General features: G+C 44.4%; 3 protein-coding genes across 8 annotated transcripts in view; 1 reads left to right on the top strand and 2 right to left on the bottom strand.

The window, feature by feature from the left end:
• Tsfm (Ts translation elongation factor, mitochondrial) overlaps nt 1-8778 on the bottom strand; it is a 14050-nt gene extending 5272 nt beyond the window's left edge. Inside the window, exons 1-6 of one of the 2 annotated variants that reach the window (XM_033763747.1) lie at nt 8101-8778; nt 7680-7853; nt 6974-7102; nt 5942-6064; nt 1701-1788; nt 456-933 (exon numbers count right to left, since the gene is read on the bottom strand). In XM_033763747.1, the coding sequence (XP_033619638.1) occupies nt 845-933; nt 1701-1788; nt 5942-6064; nt 6974-7102; nt 7680-7853; nt 8101-8157 (660 nt within the window). In that variant the 5' untranslated portion in view covers nt 8158-8778 and the 3' untranslated portion in view covers nt 456-844. Of the gene's footprint in view, nt 1-455; nt 934-1700; nt 1789-5941; nt 6065-6973; nt 7103-7679; nt 7854-8100 lie in introns of those variants that run through there. The other variant, XM_010644558.3, reaches the window with a different exon arrangement.
• Nucleotides 8779-9850: 1072 nt separating this feature from the next.
• Eef1akmt3 (EEF1A lysine methyltransferase 3) lies at nt 9851-16596 on the bottom strand. Of its 4 annotated transcripts, none has more exons than XM_010644555.1 (3): nt 15954-16596; nt 15722-15833; nt 9851-10641 (listed from the first exon to the last, which is right to left on the bottom strand). In XM_010644555.1, exons 1-3 carry the CDS (start codon nt 16128-16130, stop codon nt 10250-10252), a joined length of 681 nt encoding a protein of 226 aa, XP_010642857.1. In that variant the 5' UTR covers nt 16131-16596; the 3' UTR covers nt 9851-10249. The 4 variants fall into 4 exon arrangements, 3 of the variants coding, with proteins under 3 accessions (XP_010642857.1, XP_010642858.1, XP_010642856.1); XM_010644556.1 differs by having other exon boundaries at nt 16074-16596; XM_010644554.1 differs by having other exon boundaries at nt 16093-16596.
• A 59-nt stretch (nt 16597-16655) lies between these two features.
• On the top strand, nt 16656-19975 carry Mettl1 (methyltransferase like 1). Of its 2 annotated transcripts, none has more exons than XM_010644552.3 (6): nt 16656-16843; nt 17522-17685; nt 18931-19013; nt 19106-19219; nt 19348-19449; nt 19608-19975. In XM_010644552.3, the coding sequence occupies exons 1-6, from the start codon at nt 16731-16733 to the stop codon at nt 19761-19763; spliced, it is 732 nt and encodes a 243-aa protein (XP_010642854.1). In that variant the 5' UTR covers nt 16656-16730; the 3' UTR covers nt 19764-19975. The 2 variants fall into 2 exon arrangements, with proteins under 2 accessions (XP_010642854.1, XP_010642853.1); XM_010644551.3 differs by having other exon boundaries at nt 18829-19013.
• The last annotated feature ends 1029 nt before the right edge of the window (nt 19976-21004 follow it).

The raw sequence follows: 21004 nt of genomic DNA, 5'->3' as shown, positions 1-21004 counted from the left end.
TTTTTAATGTTCATACAGAGATTTCTTTAACTGAAATACTGAATAGTTTCTTTGGTGTGAAAAACTATAATAGTACACAGGATCCTAATGAGATAATTAATAATGTGAAATAGGAAGTAAAGGGCTAAAGGTGTAGGGAAAGTGGGAAGGGTGCGGGAATGGTAATAAGGGAGAGGAAAAAAATATGAGAAACTGAAAAAATGGAAATAAAGTGTTTGTAAATGGGGAGGGGAGGAGGGGGTGAAGGGAGGGCAGGGACAAAGGGAAAAATGAGAATCAAGACCTATTATGTAAAGGTACAGGATCCCAATGATGAATGTAATTGTATTGTATACCGAGATTGTACCAATAAACTCAATAAAAAGAAGAAAAAAAAAAAGGGAAGGGAGGAGGGCAGGGACAAGGGGAAAAAATGAGAACCAAGACCTGTCACATAAAGGTACAAAATGACAATGATGAATGTAACTGTAACATTTTCAGTGTTTATGAGAACCAAAAACACATTCATTTTTTTCCCCCCTCAGGAAGCCATTCCCTTCCAATGAAGTCCAAATAATCCAGAAAGCAGGAAGGAGCAGGAGGTTCCATTTGGATTAATATGCCTGGATTAGCCATAGTTATAAGTAAAAATTATGAAAAGGGAGAATTCAGAAACCAAAACAAATTTTTAAATAGCTCAAATATCTACCCAATAGTTAATTCCCAGAAATTAACAAGACTGAAACAAACAGCCCTTCCAGGATTTCCAAGTAAGTCCCTTTTTTGTTTGTGTTTATTTGTGTTTTTGGTACCGGGGATCGAACTAGGGCCCTCACACTTTCGAGGCAGGCAGCGAACCACTGAGCTAAATACCTAGCCGTAGGCCCCATTTTTGAATACACAGCTGTCTGGTTCTCATCCATGACCCAAGCATCACAGATACTACAGGATGACCTGATGAAAACAGAATTGATGCCTTGATCAGAAACCTCAGATAAGCATTAAAACCCCAGCAACTCCAACCCCAGCCCTGCTTCTCTCATACCATCAAAGCCATGTAGAGAGAAAGCAAAATTTCCATGAATCCTACCACAATGATCCAGATGTCCTCCCTATCGCCAGCAGGTTCTAAAACAATGTACCTTCACACATTCAGGACCAGACTTTTTGGTGTTTAATGTACTGTTTTTCCTGTATCATATTTAGAGGTAGTCAACTGAAATTCAAAGGGCCATCTCTGCCTAAGAACATGCTTTGTTTGCTTGGTATAGTGATGAAAATAATTTTAGTAAGTTGCAAAAAGCTAGAAATTGCAATTTTTGCATATAAATCTAAATCCCCCCCCCACCTCTCTTTAAGAGTAGGAAAAATTTTATTGAGAAAGATAAGGTTCTGTCTAAAAGAGACAGAAGTGGGACTGGAAAAGGGGTTACCCCTTAAATCTAAACTCTGTCAAGGAATTTAGAAATTCTGATGACACTGGAACTTGATTTCCCCTAATGTAATAATCTCTCCAGTTTAGTGACAGTGCTTCCTTCAGCAGAGAAAGAGCTCTTCAGTTCCCCTTCTTAACATCTAATACACAAGCCACTTCTCATCGTATCATCTGGCTCTTGTAGGTACATGAGCTTGCAATTTTTGATCTAGATCTGGAGGAACATCAAGATACCAAAACATCCAATCTTTAATTTCCAGTTTCCAAAATCCTTATAAATACTCACCAATTGCTAAGGCCAACCAATCCTTCAGGCAGCCATCTCTGTCAGGCCCAGCTGGAAGTCCAGAAAGCTCAGAGGAATTCAAGAAGCCCTAAGTTCACAAGAAAACAAACACAGACCGGTTCTTTTTTTTTTTTTTTTTTTTTTTTTTTTTTTTTTTTTTTTTTGGTACTGGGGAATGAACTCAGGTCCTTGACTATGTAGCTGGCTGGTCTCAAACTCACAGCGATCCTCCTGTGTCAGCCTCCCAAATGCTGGGATTCCAGGCATGCGCCACCATGCCCGGCTAAACACAGACCAGTTCTACACAATTGATATTATCAAGAGAATAAGCAAAAATAGCCTATTTCTAAGAAAATGTGAAGACAACTCCATATAGTTTCATTAAGCCAAAGGATGTTAAAAATTGATTACAAATACTTTATTCTATTACCACATCACCCCCAATTCCACTCCCATTTTCTAGCCTAGCTTCTTAGAAAGTAATTTCCTAGAAACCAAGAACAAAATTTTCACGTGGTCATAAATGTAAAAGAAAAGAGAGGCAGGAATGTAGCTCAGTGGTAGAAAAATGCGTCTGGCACGCACAAGATCCCAGGTTAAAAGAGAAAGAAAGAGTAAAAGTTAAAGATAGGATACCTACAGATTATTGGTGGGATTGCAAAATGGTGTAAATCCAATGGTAGAGACTTTGGACAATATCTAACAAAACTACACATACATTTATCCTTTTACCCCGCATATCTGTTTGTAGAGATTTGACGATACACTTCTAGTGACACAAAAGTACATATGCAGAAGATTATTCATTGAGCTATTGTTTCTAATCAAAAAGTTTTGGAAACAGCCTAAATGCCCAAACATAGAAGGAAACTGATCGAGTAAATCATGGCACAATCATACAACAGAACGCAATGCAACTGGAAAAAAAGGAAAAGGAAGACTGCCATTTCTGTAACAGATTTCCTGTTATAGAATATTTCCAAGATATGTTGTTATCATTATTATTTTTTGGTACCAGGGACTGAACTGAGGACTTTGTGCTTGCAAGGCAGGTGGCAGCCCCACTGAGCTAAATCCCTGGCCCTCCAAGATACATTAAGTGAAAAAAAGTGTGCGTTGGGCTGTAACCCAGAGGTAGAGCACTTACTTGACATGCAGGAGGCCCAGCACTACACCCACACCACACACCCATACACCAAAATATAAAAAGTAAATTAAAGTACATATAGGGCCAGGTGTGCTGACGCATCCTGTAATCCTAGCACTTGGAAAGCTGAGGCAGGAGGAGAGCTGTGACCTCAAGGTCAGCCTAGATCACACAGTGAGACCTAGTCTGAATAAAAAAAGGTATGGGCTGGGGATTTAGCTCAGTGGTACCGCGCCTACCTCAAAAGCACAGGGTCCTGAGTTCAATCCCTGGTACCAAAAAAAAAAAAAAAAAGGTATACATATCAATTATATCATTATTTGTGTAGCAAATATCTCTATAAATATGCTTATCTTTGCAAAAAATACTAAAAATATAACATCTAGTGAAGTAGGTTATTTACAGAAGTAATAAGAATGGATGGAAAAAGGAGTGCTTATTTTTGGAGCACACTTTTTTAAAATAATAATTTTAGTTTTTGGCACTTTGTTAATGTTTTTCATATTCAAAAATAAAATTAAAGGGCCAGGGATTTAGCTCAGTGGTGTCACCACCTGCCTCACAAGCACAAGGTCCCAAGTTCAATTCCCAGTACCAAAACAAAAAACAAAACAAATGAATAATGTGTCATATAGTAATTAAAGCCTATTGTATGAATCTATGAGTCAATGGTGGTACTAAATAAAGCACTAAAGGAGAAAGAAGGCAAAACTTACAGTTAAATGTGAACTAATTAATGCCCATAAAAGAAATTACAAGAAAAAAATAACCATTATACAACTAAAGGAGTAAAAACCTGGAAAGAATCATCAATAAATGGGCCAGGAATGTAGCTCAGTGGCACAGCACCTGCCTAACAAGCATGAGGCCCTAAGTTTGACTTCCGATACAAAAAAAAGAATCATCAATAAATGCTAAAATTAGCATTATGCAAAAGCCTTCTTCTGATAAACTGAGTTTTTCTTTGGTCTCAAGAGAATCTCTCATATAATTATTTATTTATAACAAAGAAGAAGGTAGGGCCAGGGATTTAGCTCAGTGGTTCCGCCACCTGCCTGGCAAGTGCGAGGACCCGAATTCAATCCCCAGTACAAGATAAAAAAAAAAAAAAAAAAAAAAAACAAAAAAATCACAGAGGAAGGTGGCACCTGTACAGTGGTGAAGCCTGGCAAATACTACCTTGATCAAGAGATCAAAGTTAACACTGTTAATAACAGAACCAAAGGTCATCGTGTGCCTCCTCATATGATGATCTGAGAAAAATACTGTATAATTTTCCTCAAGAGGAGTACTTCCTGAGTCTAAATATGAAGACACATCAGACAAACCTAAATTAAAGAAAGTCTACAAAACTGCCCCTTATCTTCTAAAAGTGTCGGTGCAGTGAAACACAAAGAAAGGCTAAGGAATAAAGAGACTAAATACAAATGACAACTAAGTGCAACTTGATACTGGATTGGATCCTGGAGCAGAAGGAAAACTGCCATTGACAAAATATGAATATATATTGCATATTATATAACTAAACATACTGTATCAATGTTAAAATTCCTAATGCGACCAGTGTACAGTGGCTATATGAGAGAATCTCATCATTTTTTTTTCTTTTTTCAGTACCAGGAATCGAACTTACAATCTCGTGCTTGCCAGGCAGGCACAGCACCACTAAGCTATATGCCCCACCCTTCTCATCCTTATTTTTAGGAGATATATGCTGAAAGAATAAAGGCTTCTGATATATACAACATAGAGAAGGATTTTTTTTTATGATAGTAATATAAAGAGATAAAGCAAATGCAGCAAAATGCTAACAAATGATAAATCTGGACAAAGAATAGACTGGAATTTATTGCAGAATACTGGCAACTGGCCTGGTATTGTGGCACATGTCTGTAATTCCAGGACTCTAGGAGGCCGAGGCAGGAGGATAACAAGTTTGATCCCAGCCTGGGCAACTTAGCAAGATATAGATAGTCTCAAGGGTGGGGGATTTAGCTCAGTGGTGCCACCGCCTGCCTTGCAAGTGCAAGGTCACAAGTTCGATCCCCAGTACAAAAAAACAAAGATGTAGTTTCAAAATAAAAAAGGTCAGGCATGTAGTTCAGTGTAAGTTAATGGCTCAGGATTACAAATAGTTACTGGTAATATCAAGATTAGAATTTAGGGTTGAGATGTATCTCAGGAGTAAAGCATTTGCCTAGCATCTGTGAGGCCTGGATTTGATCCTCAGCACCATTAAAAAATAAAAAAGGTTAGTTTGTACTTCAATGGTTCGTCTACACAGGTCTAGAAAATAACAGGGTATTGAGTGCCTTCTTAGCATTACGTGAGGACCTGGGTTCAATCCCTAGTAACCCCCTCCATAATAATCTCAACACAATTTTACCAAGCAATCTCAAGGGAAGGAAAAATAAGAGAAATAAAGTAGTAATAAACACATACAAAAAAATTGTGAGTAGTTGGTTCACCTTTGCCTTGATAATAAGGCTGAATCAAAGAGAAACTGATATAATCCCTTCCTTTAGCCTTCTATGGATGAGTAGACTCACTCTTCTAAATTGTCCTTTTCCCAAGCTCTCTTGGAAACCCTGTCCTCAGACTGTTTCAGATTTCTGAACAGGAAGCCTCAGATGGCTTTCCCAAATTTGGCTAACTCCACCTCACTGGCATTCAATAACACAGCCTAACTGAGCCCCAGCTAAATGCTGCACCCACTTCTCTTGCACTGCAGATATAGTAAGTGAAAAAACAAATTCCCTGCCTCATGAAGGTTACATTCTACTGGGAAAGGCAGACAATATACAAATCAAACACATACATAATATATAGGCACTATAAAACAGTTTTTTAGATGAGACAAAATAAAGAGAACAACAGAAGGGTACTCCTCCCCAAAGATAACATTTAAGTAGAGACGTGAAAAAAGACAGTGAAAAAGTATGTGGGGGGTGGGCAACAAAGGCAAGGGATGTAGATAAGTAGTAGACTATGTGCTCAGCACGCATAAGGCCATGGGTTCAATCCCAGGCACCAAAAAGAAAGAAAAGGAAGAAGGGGTCAAATTCAGCACACTGGAGACAACCTCAAAACTCACTTTGCTGTATGTGGAAAGTTGATCCTTTAAGCTCTGACAGTGCAACATGGTTCCCAGGGCTACTTGCTGGACCAACTGTTGAAATTTTAAATTTCTGGAAACAAAATCCGTCTCACAGTTTACCTGGGGGAATAAATTGTTGTATAAGCTGTTTGCTTCCAAAAGAGCCTTAACGCTGTAGGTTAAGCCAAGATACTAATAGAACAAGCTGCAGACTACAAAGAAACAAATGATCCCCAAATTTTAAAGCTGCAGTTCCTCTCTTGAGGCCAGAAACTGAGTGAAGTGATTCTTGCTGTGCCAATGCGATAGCAATAACCTATACATTCACAAGTTCTGTAATGTTTGGAAGGACTCACTACAATTTCATTACTTGCTTATGGCTACACACCATAATCAGCTCATTCTCTAGCTCCTCCAACCGCAAATCATCTTGGCTATCATTTTGTTTCCCGCCCCCCGCTTTTTTTTTGTGGTACTGAGGATCGAACTCAAGACCTTGTGCTTGCAAGGTGGGTGGCAGAACCACTGAGCTAAATCCCCAGCCCTGTTTATCCCCTTCTTATGGTAAATTAATCCACTTCTTCATCAACTACATCAAGCCTCTAAAATAGCTGTTCTCTAACAGATACTCATCAACTAAGTAATGTAATTACTAGTTTGAAAATCTAACTTGGAAAAGGGAAGTAAAAAGAATTAAGATGTAATATGTATGTACCAATAACCCATGATAAATGTATTTATGAATCATGAACATACGCTAAAAAAAGAATTAAAAATAAAATGTAGCTATTCTAGGAAACAGTGATCAGATGCAAGCTTACACTTTATTTAGACATTATATCCTAGACTGCTAGGCCATTTCTCATCAACACACTGTGTATTTGTATACTTAAATGAATCCATAGTTAATAAATGAGGTTTCTCAAGTTTAACTCCAACTATACTGTCCTCAAACAGATTTCTTTTTTAAGAATGCAAAGGATCGAACAGGAGCCTTACACACACGGTGTGGCATTTCCAACAACGCACCTCCACCAACACAGCTGTACTGCCTTCCTGCAGCAGCCCAATCAGGCCTTCTTTGGTCTTCCTCCCATGGAGCCTGTCAACTTTGCTCCAGCCCTCCTTCTGGGCCTGCTTGTGGAGCCAGATCTCCGCCTATAAAGTGGTAAGAAAAGAACAAATGACAGTGTCATAGAATTTAGAACTGAATGAAGCTCTAAAATATACTAAAGTTCCCTGATCCTCTCTGCTTCTCCTATGTTCTATAATAAAGCAATCTATTGTCTATGGGCAGTCTATCACTAAATTCTGAATACCAGGCATTATAGAAACTGGTGCTTTGTATAAATTCAATCTTCATACGTCCCTGTGGGAGCAGATAGCAGTATTTTCATTATATAGACCAAAATAACACAACTCTGAAATATTAATATGTCCAAGGTCACTGTGTTAGTGAGGCCACAGTAATTTGGGTCCTAATGAGGCTGACTCCAAAGTTCACACAAACCTTTCAAATTCAAGCAGCAGAACACACCCAGTCTTTCATTGAATAGGGTTTGCTAACCCTGGGATATTGAGTTAAATTCTTCCAAGTAAGACAAAAGTGAGGTCATTTAAGGCAGAAGCCTAACTAGAATTCTGTGTAATGGGTCACTGGGCAGCAAGTGTGACTTCTGCGTGCCCCAAGAGCCTGAGGTCACACACCAGTACCAGGCCTGCATCCTCTCCCCACCTGTTTGAGATCCCCGCCACAAGTCTCCAGAGCTTTTTTGCAGTTCACAAAGGAATAGCCTGTTTTCTGACGCAGATTCATTAGGAGCTCCTTGCTGGAAGCCGAGGAAGATAGCCAAGGCCCAGTCTGAAATGTGTGCCATGGCTGGGCCGACTGAAGCAGAAAGGACCCCGCCTGGTGAGATAAAAAGGAGATGAGAAGCCAAAAACAGCGAAGAGCTGGGCGACGGAGAGCACATGAACAGGGAAGCGACCTTAGGGCTCAGGAGGCGTGGGAAGGGCAGCTCACGAGGGGCTGGACTGAAGAAGTATGCCTCTGGGGAAGAGTGGGAATCAAATGGAGGCCTTGAGAAAGGACGGGTGTGCTTCCAGATGAGGATCTGCAAGAGAGGCAGGTCAACACAGGGACCAGGGAATCTCACCAGGTGGCTCCCAGTCCGCGCAACCAGACAGAGGCGCAGAGACGGCAACAGCGACATATCTCCCACCCCGCCACGGTAGCACCCACTGGCGCACAGGTGAGGCGACACACTACGGCATGGCGGAAGGACCAAAACTCTCCACTACAATGCGTCTCGTGGCAATGGCGCCACCTGCCTGCTTGGAGGGACATGGTCGCATTCCTTAAATGGCTTCATTGAATTATTTCAAATGAAATTAACCCCGACAGATAAATAAGAAGTCAAAAGATAACACATACAACACCTCTGGGTAACACTATATTTCTTTATTTCCAATGCGCTTTTATATTTAATATCAATTTATGACTCACAATAAACTTGTGAAGTAAGTGTGTGAGTTCAGAAAATTGCCCAGGGTCTACAGAGGTAAAGGTAGAGTCCCCTCGACAAACTGAGTAAATATGTGTTGAATGAACAAACCATCTGCTGAGTCAGGAACTGTGCTAGGCTTCAAGGAATCAGAGACGAATAAACCTTAGCCATAACCTCCCAGGTAATCTAATGGTGAGAAAATAAGGATCAGACAAATGTCTACTCAAAACAAGGTAGATCCCAGAAGTTGAACAAACAGGTAAAGGATAGGGAAAGAGGGAATCGCATTCAAAAAAGAATCTCAGGAAAAGCTATTTTTTTTTTCAGGAAAGAGACAAAGAATAAGGAAGATTTTTAATATGTAGCAATATCCTTTCTTATCAGGGAACCATCATAAAGAACGGAGGAAGTCAGGAACCTTGATGTGGATTTAGAAAACAAAAAGTAGGCTTATGTAATTTTGCCAGAGGTCCAATATATGTAGGAAAGGAGTATGAAGTGAATCAGAGAGGTAATTTAGGATCACATGAGGATACACCGAGTACCAAGCAGAAGAGATTGTTCTTGCTTCTACAGGCAACAGAAGCTAATCGGAGCTGATTTTGGAAGACTGCAAGAGTTGGTAGAATGGCTTCAAGGTGAGAAAATGATGGCAGAAGCCCAGGGGAGCTACAGCTAAGCAGTAAGTAAAGAAGGCCTCAACCAGAGCTCCCACAGTAGGAAGAGGCAAAAAGTGAAGGAAAATATGTTTCAAAGAAAGGACTGATAGAGGTGGGGCAGAAAAATTAAAGATGAGAATAACCTAGTACTCAGTAGAGTGTTCTGCACAGCATGATGTTGTGAGATCAGGGTGCCAACTCTGGAAAGGAGGAAGAAGCTATAGCCCAAAAGGTGGCTCTGCATAGACAGGACTTGACCCAATTAGAGCCATGGTCCTACTAGATTTTTTTCTCTACAAGCAGAAACAGGTGGTCTGAGGCATCTAACTTTTCATCTCCGCAGGAAAAGCTGAGTTTGTTGGATTCAAAAGAGATCATTAATACTTTTTTTTTTTCTCTTTAAAAAATTCCAAGCCATAGGGCTGGGGATTTAGCTCAGTGGCACCATGCCTGCCTTGCACTTGTCTGTCAAGGCAAGGCTCTAGGTTCAATCCCCAACACTGAAGGAAAAAAAAGATTTTTTTAAAAATCTATTTTAGGGCCGGGGATTTAGCTCAGTGGTTCCAGCGCTTGCTTTGCAAGCACAAGGACCTGAGTTCGATCCCCAATACCAAAAAAAAAAAAAAATCTATTTTGCACAAAGCCAGGCATGGTGGAAGCAAACCTATAATTTCAGCACTCAGGAGGGTGAGGCAGGAGGATTGCCACAAGTTTGAGGTACATAGTGAGTTCAAGGCCAGCCTGGACTACATAGTGAGACTCTGTCTCAAAAAAAAAAAAAGTATCCTGTATAGACAACAGCAGGACTGGATGTCATCAGGGACAGACTGGAGCCACTGCTCAAATACCTTATTTAACTTCCTTATTCCTAAAATTACCGGGTACTATCCTGTCCTTCTCTAAGAACAGGAGTCAGGAACCTCCTTTGTGCTGTAATGCCAGCACTGCCAAGAATCTCAGCAAGCAGGCACCTCATTGTATCTGCCCACGAATATCTGAGGGAATAAAGAAGGAAGAAAAAAAAAGAGGGGAGAGAAAGTGATCCTTTTGGGTCCCTATGGTTATGGTTCTGAAGTTACAGCTTTGGAGAGATGAAGTTCCTTCACTGGGACAAAGGGCTGAGAACAGGAGAGGTGACATCAAACAGGTCTCGATTCCCAGTGCCTGGCTCTATATATGTTGACATTCTCATCCTCATCCCGCTGGGCCAGCTCCAGTTGGAAGTGCTGGGGCAGGAGGTGCTGAAAGAAATTCTCTGTCCCATGCTCCTCTCTCATCTTGGAGGCCAGATAGATGGTGCCATGGGGCCCGCACAGGTGTTGGAGGGTCCCCAGCAGCAGTGGGAAGGTGGGTTCCAGGTACACGATATCAGCCCCCAGCACCAGGTCATAGTCTCCAGGAAAGACATGCTGGTCAATCCCCCAGGATAAAGCACGGACCTGCGCCCGGCCTCCAGCTGGCACATTAGCTTGGACGTTGCCCTGGATCTGCTCTAGGGCCAGAGGCAGGTCAGTGATGGTAACATCCCCCCCTGAGAGAGAGCAAGGGGGAGAAATGCAAGTCAGAGGGCCCAACCATGGGCTCTTGGCTCCAGCTTGGAAGGTCCAAAGACCTCAAGGCCTAAAGGTCAATGTCTTGACAGCCCAAAGTCCACACTGACGTTTAGTTCCCTAACTCCATGTTACCCTCTGGCAATCTCATTACTCTACATTCTACAACATCAACACTCTCGCTAAGCTAATCTTCAACCTGTCTGCCCCACACACAGCAATCAGATGTCAGCAGAAGCCCAGACAGGACTAAGCTAAGGATAAGCTGTGCATCTACCCCCTCTGACACAAACCTGTGTGCAGGGGTCTGGAAGCCTCCCAGATAAGATGACCTCACCTGAGTCCTAAAGAACAAGCAGGGGTTATTCAGGCGCATCTTCCCAAGCAGAGAATAGTGATTACAAAAGCTTGGCAGGGAACCAGCATAGCATATCCAAGGAAGGCAGGCTGTATTTTTTTTTTCTTTTTTTCTTTTTGTACTGGGGGTTGAACCCACTGAGATACCTCGCTAGCTCTTTTAAAGAAATTTTTAAAATCTTGACACAGGATCTTGCTAAATTGTTGAATTCCCAAGGCTGGGCTCAAATTTGCAATCCTCCTTATTCAGCCTCCCTGGACTGCTGGGATTTCAGGCAGGCACTGCCACACTCATCTGGAAAGCTGCATCATAGAGGATGTGCAAATGGGGAGAAAAATGCCAAGACACAAGACTAGAGGATTGTGCCATGCTAATCACAGAGAAGTTCAAGAGATTCAAGTTTGATAATGGGGGTGTCTTAAGAGTTAAAGCCGGGGTGAAGATTAACATACCAGAAAGCTTTTTCCATGCAATAAATATACGTATCGAGTGCCTAATAGGAGCTAGGTACACAGTGGTGAGCAAAACAAAACCTTGCCTTTCCTTGAGTTTCATTCCAGAGGTACACACACACAGTTTGCAAAGTAATAATCTAATCATAATTGTGCCAAGTGTTGTAGGAGGAGAACAGGAAGTATAATCCTCCATTCATTCATTTTTTTGTTTGTTTGTTTGTTTTTGGTACCAGGGATTGAACTCAGGACCTTGTGCTTACAAGGCAGGCAACTGCACCACTAAGCTAAATCCCTAGTCCTAAATTTTTTTTTTTTTTGTACTGGGGATCAAACTCGGGCCCTTGTGCTTGCGAGGCAGGTGGCAGAACCACTGAGCGAAATCCCTGGCCCCATTCATTCATTTTTATCATGTTCTTATATATGCCAGGCATTGAGATATAGCAGATAGACAAGAATCTTCTCCATGGAGCTTACAGTCTAGTGGCAAGAAATAGAAGACGACAATGAAATACAAAATAAAATACAATGTAAGTCAAATGACAGTAAGTGCTACAGTGAAACACCAAGCAGGGAGAGGAGATAAGAACCACTTGAGGGTCAGGGCAGAGAATGGAATTTTAAATAGTGTGGTTGAAGAAAGCCTCACTAAGCAGATTATGTTTGGGCAAAGACCTGGAGGCGGCAGTGGCACATACCACGTGGATCTCTCAGGCTAAAGTCTACCAAACCACAGACCAGCAAGCACAAAGACCTTGAGGCAAGACTGCACCTGACAGGTGGGAGGAATCTTGGAGGAGTCTGCAGCTGGAGCAGAATGAGTGGGATAATAGTAGGGGTTGACTCCACATCAAGGCCTTGTAAGGAGATTGTGAGGAATTTGGCTTTTAATCTGGGTGATATGGAAGAACCTTAAATGGAAGAATGGCAATGGAAGTTGACTTGTGAATTAAGAGAAGCTTTCTGGTTGCTGCAGTTAGAAAAGATTGCAGAAGGGCTAGATCAGAAACAAGGAGTCCATTTAGGAGGCGGCAGCAGTGACAGATGAGTGATGATGATGGCCTGAACTAGGGTGGTGATGGTTAAAATAGTCAGATCCTGAATATATTTTGAAGGTAGGGTCAACAGGATTTGCCACAGATTGAATATGAGAGAAGGAGAAAGTGGGGGATGTGAATATGAATAGGAGAGATTTCAGATGTTTGGCCTGACCAATAAGACCCAAATGGCCACGCATTTAAGTGAGGACTACAGGAGAAGCAGGAGATCAAGATTTTATTTCTGGACACATTACACTTGAAATGACCATCAGACAACTACATAAAGACAGTGAGTAGGCACTGGGTTGTACAGACAATTCTGGAGATGAAAATGGGAGAATCATAGTCGTCAGCAAAGAACACTGAAAGCCACAAAGTGATGGGATTGCTTAAGATGGAGCAGACAGATAAAAGAAAGGACTATTCCAGAGCTCTGGGGCACTCAAAAATTTCAATTGTGAAGGCCGGGGATTTAGCTCAGTGGTGCCACCACCTGCCTTGTAAGTGCAAGGTCCTCAGTTCGATCCCCAGTACCAAAAAAAAAAAAGAGGTCAGTTGTGACGATGAAAAAAACCAGCAAGAGAAGAGAAAGTGTGCTCGTGAGATAAACAGAATCCAGAAGTGTGGTGCCCTCAAAAGCAAAAGAAATTTCCAGGAGGAGGGAGTGTCCGTCTCAAATGCAAATCCAATTGAGGTGGGCTGATAAGTGACTCCCTGGTTTAACAACATGGACATGGAAGTGAAGTTCACAGCCTTACCTAGAACCACCACAATGAAGGAGGCATGGAGGAGTGAAAGTCTGATAGGAATGGACTGAGGAACATAGGAGGAAAAGAACTAGAGACAGTGGATAGGCGTTTCATTGTAAAGGAGAGCAGAGAAATGGCTTGGTAACTGAAGATAGACACAAGATCAGAATCTTTTTTCTGAGAAAGGAGAAGTTACAGCATATAATATGCATATATATGTGGAGGAAGGGTGGGAGAGAATGAGAATGACTGAAAGAGAAAGGAAAAGCGAACTGAAAATGCAGGAGGTGGGGGAAAGTTGCTGGAAATGTCTTGGAGCAGGTGGAAAGGCTCAGGGGTCTTGTGAAAAGTAGAGAGCTTGACCTTAGCACAATCTGTTTATACATGGAGACAAGAGAGAAGTGGTGCACACAGACACAGACATAGGTGAGCAGATGTTGTGGATAGGAACATTTTCTGAGAAAAAAGAAGCTATAGGAAATTAAGTCATCAACTGAGCGTTGACAATAGCAGAGCAAGGATCTACAGGTTTGAAAAACAAGAAGGTAAAAAAACCATGTTTATAAGGCAGAAGAATAAGCAGACAAAGGAAGTGTAACAGGCTAGGTGGGCAGCACTGAGGACCCACCTGAGACCAGTCCTCACAGTCATATACTACGAGGGCCTAAGCCATCCGGGAAGCCCTCCCTTGGAAGCGATATTTGAGCTAAGCAATGAAAAATGCACATGCTTTATGGTAAGAGGGCTTCAGAAGGAATGCTCCATGTGAAGTCCCTATGGGGGAACATCAAGTAGGTTTGTGGAACTGATGGCAATAAGCAGCACAAGGAAGACAGGAAGGAGGAGGGGGAGACAGGGCATTGGAGGCCAGGATAAAGGTGTTGGTTCTACCATGAAGCAACAAGAAGCTGTTAAAAGATGTGAAGTGGGGGTATTATTTACAGTTGCATTTTGAAAAGGTCTTCTGTTGTAGCACACGCCTATAATCGCAGCATTTGAGGAGGTTGCGGCAGGAGGATCACAAGTTCTAATCCAGTATGGGCAACTTAATGACTTAGCAAGACCTGTCTCAAAAACAACAAAAACAGGGCCAGTGATTTTGCTCAGTGGTTCTGCCACCTGCCTCGCAAGCAAAAGGGCCCGAGTTCAATCCCCAGAACCCCCAAAAAACCAAAAACAACAAAAAGGGCTGGGGATATAGTTCAGTGTGAAGGCCCTGTATTCAATCCCCAGTACCACACACACACACATGCATACACAAAAGAAAGTAAAAAGAGAAAATAAAGTGTTTGTAGATGGGGAGAGGAGGAGGGGGTGAAGGGAGGGCAGGGGTAAGGGGAAAAAATGAGAATCAAGACTTGTCATGTAGAGGTACAAGATCCGAACAATGAATGTAACTGTACTGTATCCCTAAAATGTACCAATAAACTCAATTAAAGCTGAAAAAAAAAAAAAGAAAGAAAGAAAGTAAAAAGAGGGCTGGGGATTTAGTTCAGTGGTCCCACCGCCTGCCTCGAGAGCACAATGACCCAAGTTTGATCCCTAGTACCAAAAAAAAAAAAAAAAAAAAAAAAAAAAAAAAAAAAAAAGGAAAGAAAGTAAAAAGAGAACAAGTCATTCTGACTGTTGGGTGGGATGAGCAGAGGTCTAGGAGACAGCAAGGAATCGAAGCAGGAAGGCCAGTCAGACTTAACAGCTGCAGTCTAAGCAAGAGATGGTGGTGACAGGCTGGTGAACTGTCCTTGGAAATACATGAGAAAATTCAAGTGAAAATACATGAGAAAATTAAGTATTTTTTTTCCAGTACTGGGGATCAAACTCAGGGCCTTGCACATGCCAGGTGGGCACAATGCCACTGAGCCACATCCTGGCCACCCTTCATAAGTGTTTTTAAGTGAGTGTTCTCTGCATGGGGTTTTGTCTACCCTTTTGATCACTAATTTAGGGAAATCTGTTTAGTTTCTGGTTCTTAATAAAACTGAAGCAATTTTTTTTCCTTTCTCAAGTCTGAGGTGCTTAATTCCTAGCCCCTACTTCCCCAAAAAATACCCTAGCCCTCCAAAATTCCTGTTTGATTCTCCTAGCAATAACAATCTACCGACTCTAATATAAATTCACGACCAAGTTATAAAGCATTTATGAGGTTTAACACCAGTAGGTCCGCCGCTGTCCTATAGGATACCCACATATAGGCATTTTGACAGGACACAGATTTTTAAGTGACAACATTCTCCTTGAAATCACAGAGAACAAAGAGGTAGAAACAAATTTCTACAAGGCCTGATTTTTATTTGCAGCCCCAAATCAACTGTCCTGGGTACTTTAACAGCCAATTAGCTCCTGCAACACAGACAAACAAGGTGGTTGTGGTATGGGGGGGGCTATTAAAAGGAAAGGGCTGAGCTGGGTCTAAAGTACGCCCCTTTCCTAGGACTCCCTCACGCCCCCTTCCCGCCACGTACCCTGCAGCGCTGCCAAGATTCCCACGATGCCAGTCCCCGCGCCCAATTCGATCACTTTCTTTCCTCGAAAATCCACATTTTGACTCTCGAAATAGTTGCACAGGCTCAGAGCCTATGGGAGGGGGAAAAAAAAGGCAAAAAAGGCTCTCGTGGAGATGGCTCCATATGGCAGAGGCGGAGTCTGGGGTCTGGACCCCGCAGGGACCCACGCCGGGAGCAGCCCACTCCTCACCGCGTCCCACACGCGCGCCGCCACCCCGAGGCAGGACCCAAAGGTCTGCTTGATGCTCAGTACGTGCCCACAGAAGCAGAACCGGCTCCTCTCCGAGTAAAAGTCGGCAAAGAGCCCAACCTCCCGAGGAAACACTGACTCGGGCTCTGACTCCGGATCCCCGCGGGAGCTCGCCATCCGATGGAGACAATGCCCAGCACCACGGCGAACCCGAAGAACCGGGTCTACGGCGGGGTCGAGTCTGGGGGCCGCAGGGCGTCTGGGCTTTGCAGTAGCGCCGAGCCCCGCCCCCCGAGTTTGGCCTCCTTCCTCCAGTTGGACTTCCTGTAGGTGGGATGAGGAGCCGCACCTCCCGCCAGGTCCCTAAAGCACACATGACAGGACCCACGCAGGACCGCACTGGTCAGACCTGTCAGACCTGGCTCGACACCAGGGCAGAGAAACGGTGCTTCATTGCACCGTAGGAGAGAAGGTGCCCAGATCGCTCTCATCTGTGGGGTGCACAGGTGCATGCAGCCAGTGTGGCAATCAGACCAGGCAGAAGCCAGCTGAGAGGAGGCTGGGCGCCTCCTTCCCGCCCGGGCAGCCAAGTTAGAGACCAGCGGCGCGGAGGCTTCCCGCGGCTCCAGCCCCTAGCGGTCCTGCCCACCTAGCCCAGTCGAATTCGCTCTGGCGTCTTTAAGGGGCGGGGCCGCTCATAGCGTGCACACGCGTCATCATCTTGCGCCTCGGGCTTTGGTCTCCACGTGGACTCGGTGGAACCCGGGGCTGCGCATCATGGCGGGAGCAGAGACTGGGAATACGGTGGGAGCTGAGGCTCCCCAGCCCCAAAAGCGTTATTACCGGCAACGGGCCCACTCCAACCCCATGGCGGACCATACGCTGCGCTAGTGAGCAAGCGGGACACGGGGAGGGGAGGAAGGGCGGTATCCTCCCAGCGGCCTGGAGAGCAAGGGTGCTGGCACTGTAGGGAAGATTGGGAAAAGATTGAGTAGGATCGGCTGGGTGACGTTAGTTGGGGGTGGGTCTAGGAGGTTTGGCCGAGGGCGGAGTTGGCCAGTCAAGAGTGGGTGTGTCATTCTGGTTTAAGTTTGGGTAGCAGTGCCAAGTCTAGAAAGAGAAAAGTTGTTGGTGAAACTAGAGTAAAAGGCAGGTTGGCGTTTTCATCTTTCGCTCTTGTTTGTTGGGTTTAATAAAAAGGCAAACATACACAGTATTTCCCACTCCTTACTTCATCCTCTACCCGTAGAGCACGTGAATGAAGTCAGATACCAGTGCCTTAGCTCCACAGATGCCCCCAAAAAGGAGGGCTACCCAGCCAGGGTTATGTCCACCCCCAGAAGTAGAGATGGGGAGATTAGCAATCAGCCTCATGATGGGCCTGTGATTCACACTGGGTTTTAGAAGGATTCCACTATACTTCCTGAGGCTACAGGGCCCACTCTTACAGAATTCTTGAGAAGTCCTCCTCTCATCTACCTTCCACCCTCACCCACCCGCATACATGCAGTACCACTTCTGCAATGGCATGAACAACCTTCTCACTTTTTTCATATCTTCTTCAATAGTCCTGTGAAGCCAGATGAGATGGACTGGTCTGAGCTATACCCAGAGTTCTTCGCTCCACTCACTCAAAATCGCAGCCATGATGACCCAAAGGACACGGAGGAAAAACAAGTTCAGGCCCAAGTGGAGTTTGCAGACATAGGCTGTGGCTATGGTGGCCTGTTAGGTAATGGTCCAGCCTTTTCTCTGGAGTAGAAACCTAGGTTCTGCTACATCAGCAGGTTTGGTAGAGGCCACAGTTGACCTTTCCCCTATGGACAGACACTAGTGACATCAATGTGGAGAGCCTCCATCTTTTCTCTATCCTGGGACTATGGCCTTTGTCCCAGAGAAGGGAGGGGGCTACCTCAAATGGCTGTTAAAATTTGGGTTGTCCTGTCTAGGCCCAGTCCCTACATGAGCCATTTCACCTGCCAAGTGCTGGGTCAGTGAGCCAGTCAGCACACAAGCGTCAGAGATTAGCCACTGTGGCCAGTGATCCTGAACTGTCTTTTTCAGGGATTCCACCACCTCCCCTCCCTCACAAGAGCACATTCTTTCTGCTCTGCTCTTATGTTCTTAGGTTCCTCTTGTAAGTGTTGTCCCAGGCATGCTTGCATTGCAATCCAGGGGGCCTAGCTAAATTGCCATGCTAGGCTTGAACCTGTGATCATCCTGCCTCAATCTCCTGGAGTACTGGGATTATGAGCGCAGGTCACCACTCCCACCTCACTTTCTTTTTTTTGTTGTTTTTATTTTTTCTTTTTGTGCTCCCAGGGATGGAACTCAAGACCTTGTGCTTGCAAGGCAGGGATAGAGCCACTGAACTAAATCCCTGGCCCCCACCTCACTTTCTTACATCTATGATCTTGAGCATTTTAGCTCAGTATCTTCACCTTCACAGTCTACCACAGAAGATTATAAGGATTAAATAAGACCGTGTACAAAGTCTCTATGAAAACTCTAAAGTAAACTTCTAGGCCTGGTGGCACATGCCTGTAATTCCAGCACTTTGGAGGCTGTGGCAAGAGGATTACGTAGTAAGGCCTTGTCTCAGAAAAAAACAATTTTTTTTTTAAAAAGGAAAACTTAAGCCACTTGTAAATAATTATTAATGTTACCTCAGCCCTCCCATTCTAGTCCTGTTAACTTTTGTGTCTTCCTGCATTTTCTTCAGCAGAGAGCTATACATTATAACTACACAGTACTTATCTCTGTTCTTAATCCTGACTCTGGTGGTTTCAGATTGAGGCCTCCTTTCCTGTGTTGACCCCTTTTGCACTCCTTGGAAGCAGGAGGTTGATGATCCCATTGCTATTTCTGTGTGCAGTGGAATTGTCACCACTGTTCCCAGACACACTCATTCTGGGCCTGGAGATCCGGGTGAAGGTTTCAGACTATGTACAAGACCGGATTCGGGCCTTACGTGCAGCTCCTGGAGGTGGCTTCCAGAACATCGCCTGTCTCCGTAGTAATGCCATGAAGCACCTTCCCAACTTCTTCTGCAAGGGCCAGGTGGGGAAGGGCCCTGGTCGGGTAGGCTGGTAGGCAGGCAGGCCTGGAGGCCAGGCACTTAACAATCCTTTTGGTGCCCGTGTGTCTCACAGCTGACAAAGATGTTCTTCCTCTTCCCTGACCCACATTTCAAACGGACAAAGCACAAATGGCGAATCATCAGCCCCACACTACTAGCAGAATATGCCTACGTGCTGAGAATTGGGGTGAGTCAAAAGTGGGATGGAGAATGGAGTGAGTGGCCTATTGCAGAACCCTCTACTAGGAGTTGGGAGTCCATTTTGGCTGCTCACTTGCATGTAGCCCGTCAAGGATGATTTCTTCACACATGTAGGGGCTGGTATATACCATAACTGATGTGCTGGAGCTACACCACTGGATGTGCACCCATTTTGAAGGTCACCCCCTATTTGAGCGTGTGCCTTTGGAAGAGCTGGTAAGTAGGGGCCAAAGTAAATTGCAAAGATACAGGCCCTTTTCAAGGTAATTCTGTATTTGAACCTAGGCCAGAACCAGGAGGATGGGGTGGGAGTCTAGAGACCCAGAGCAGTTTGAAAGTTGGGCAAGGACTTAACAGACCCTTCCTTCTCCCAGAGTGAAGACCCCATTGTGGAACATCTAGGAACTTCAACCGAGGAGGGGAAGAAAGTTCTACGTAATGGAGGAAAGAATTTCCCAGCTATCTTCCGAAGAATACAGGATCCCACCCTCCAGGCAGTGACTCCCAATCCCACCCTGCCTGATCACTGACTGTGTACCCTATCTCAGCTGGATCCCATCTTCCGAGGACTGGAAAGATCAGACCCCCTTGACCTTCCCAGCTGAGACTTGTGGGGTTGGGAGGCTTCAATCTCTCCAAGAAATTGGGGAGTACCTGTATTCACAGCTCCCCACACCCAGCTCCTCTCACTTTCTTGTCCCTCCACTACCAGCAGAAAGCAAAAAAATCTGATTTTGAAGGACCTTGAACCAGAGGGAATCTTTGGAAGGGTATGGGGTCTTATCCCTTAGCACTCCCTTCTCCTTGTAGGGCCTCTCAGCTGGAGTGAGAAATGCAGTGCTCCACTGTCTAAACTGCTTGGCTCAAATAGCCTGTCCACTTGTGTTTACTTTGCAGTCCTAGGGATAACCCGTGGGTGTGCACACGTGCCGGTGCTGCTGTTTCTTAGGTCAGGGTGTATATCACGTGCCTCCTCCTGCTCACCCTGCCTGAGCAATCTGCCTTTTTTTTTTTACAAAGGTCTCACAAAGTTGCCCAGGCTTGGCTCAAACTTGTGATCCTCGTGCCTCAGCCTCCCAGGGTGCTGAAATTACAGGTGTGCATCTTCATGCCTGGCTCTCTGCTCCCTTTATTATCTGTCTCTGGAGGGTCCCTGAAAGGGTAAAGAGACAGAGACCCTCTCCTTCATGTTGATTCCAGAACTTCAGAGCTGACTGAGTAGCAGAAAGTCTGATAAGGGTGGGGAAGGAGTGAAGGGTAAGGAGCAAGAAGCTAACCAATGAAGTGTTCTAAGCTAAAAGTGGGAAGGGGCTGCCCAGAAGAAACTTAGTCAGCTAGGGGTTTAAAGCATGCACTTAGCCCTTGAGCCATCCGGTGGCCCAGAGATAGTATCCAAACTTCTGTTCTTGCAAAAAGTTCATGGCCGGGCGTGGTGGTGCACACCTGTAATCCCAGCACTCGGGAGGCTGAGGCAGGAGGATCGTTGTGAGTTTGAGACCAGCCTGGGCTACATAGTGAGTTCCAGGTCAGTCTCAACTACATAGTGAAACCCTGTCTCAAAAATTTTTTTAAAAAAAAGAAGAAAGTTCCCTAATTTCTGTCCCTCAAGCCTCAGATACTTTTGGCTGGAAGGAGGGGACTTGACCTAAGAAACCCCTCTCCCCAAGAAACAAATGCTTGCATCTGCCCAGTGTGTGTTAGGCGCAGGGAAAGAGATGTGACTAGTGCAGGGAAATTCTGCTCTTGTGGAGAGGGTGCAGTCCAATGAGCC

The sequence above is a fragment of the Fukomys damarensis genome, unplaced genomic scaffold (assembly GCF_012274545.1).
Source record: "Fukomys damarensis isolate Sample0158 unplaced genomic scaffold, DMR_v1.0_HiC HiC_scaffold_15, whole genome shotgun sequence".
NCBI lineage: Eukaryota > Metazoa > Chordata > Mammalia > Rodentia > Bathyergidae > Fukomys > Fukomys damarensis.
This window is presented reverse-complemented; position numbering and strand designations above follow the sequence as displayed.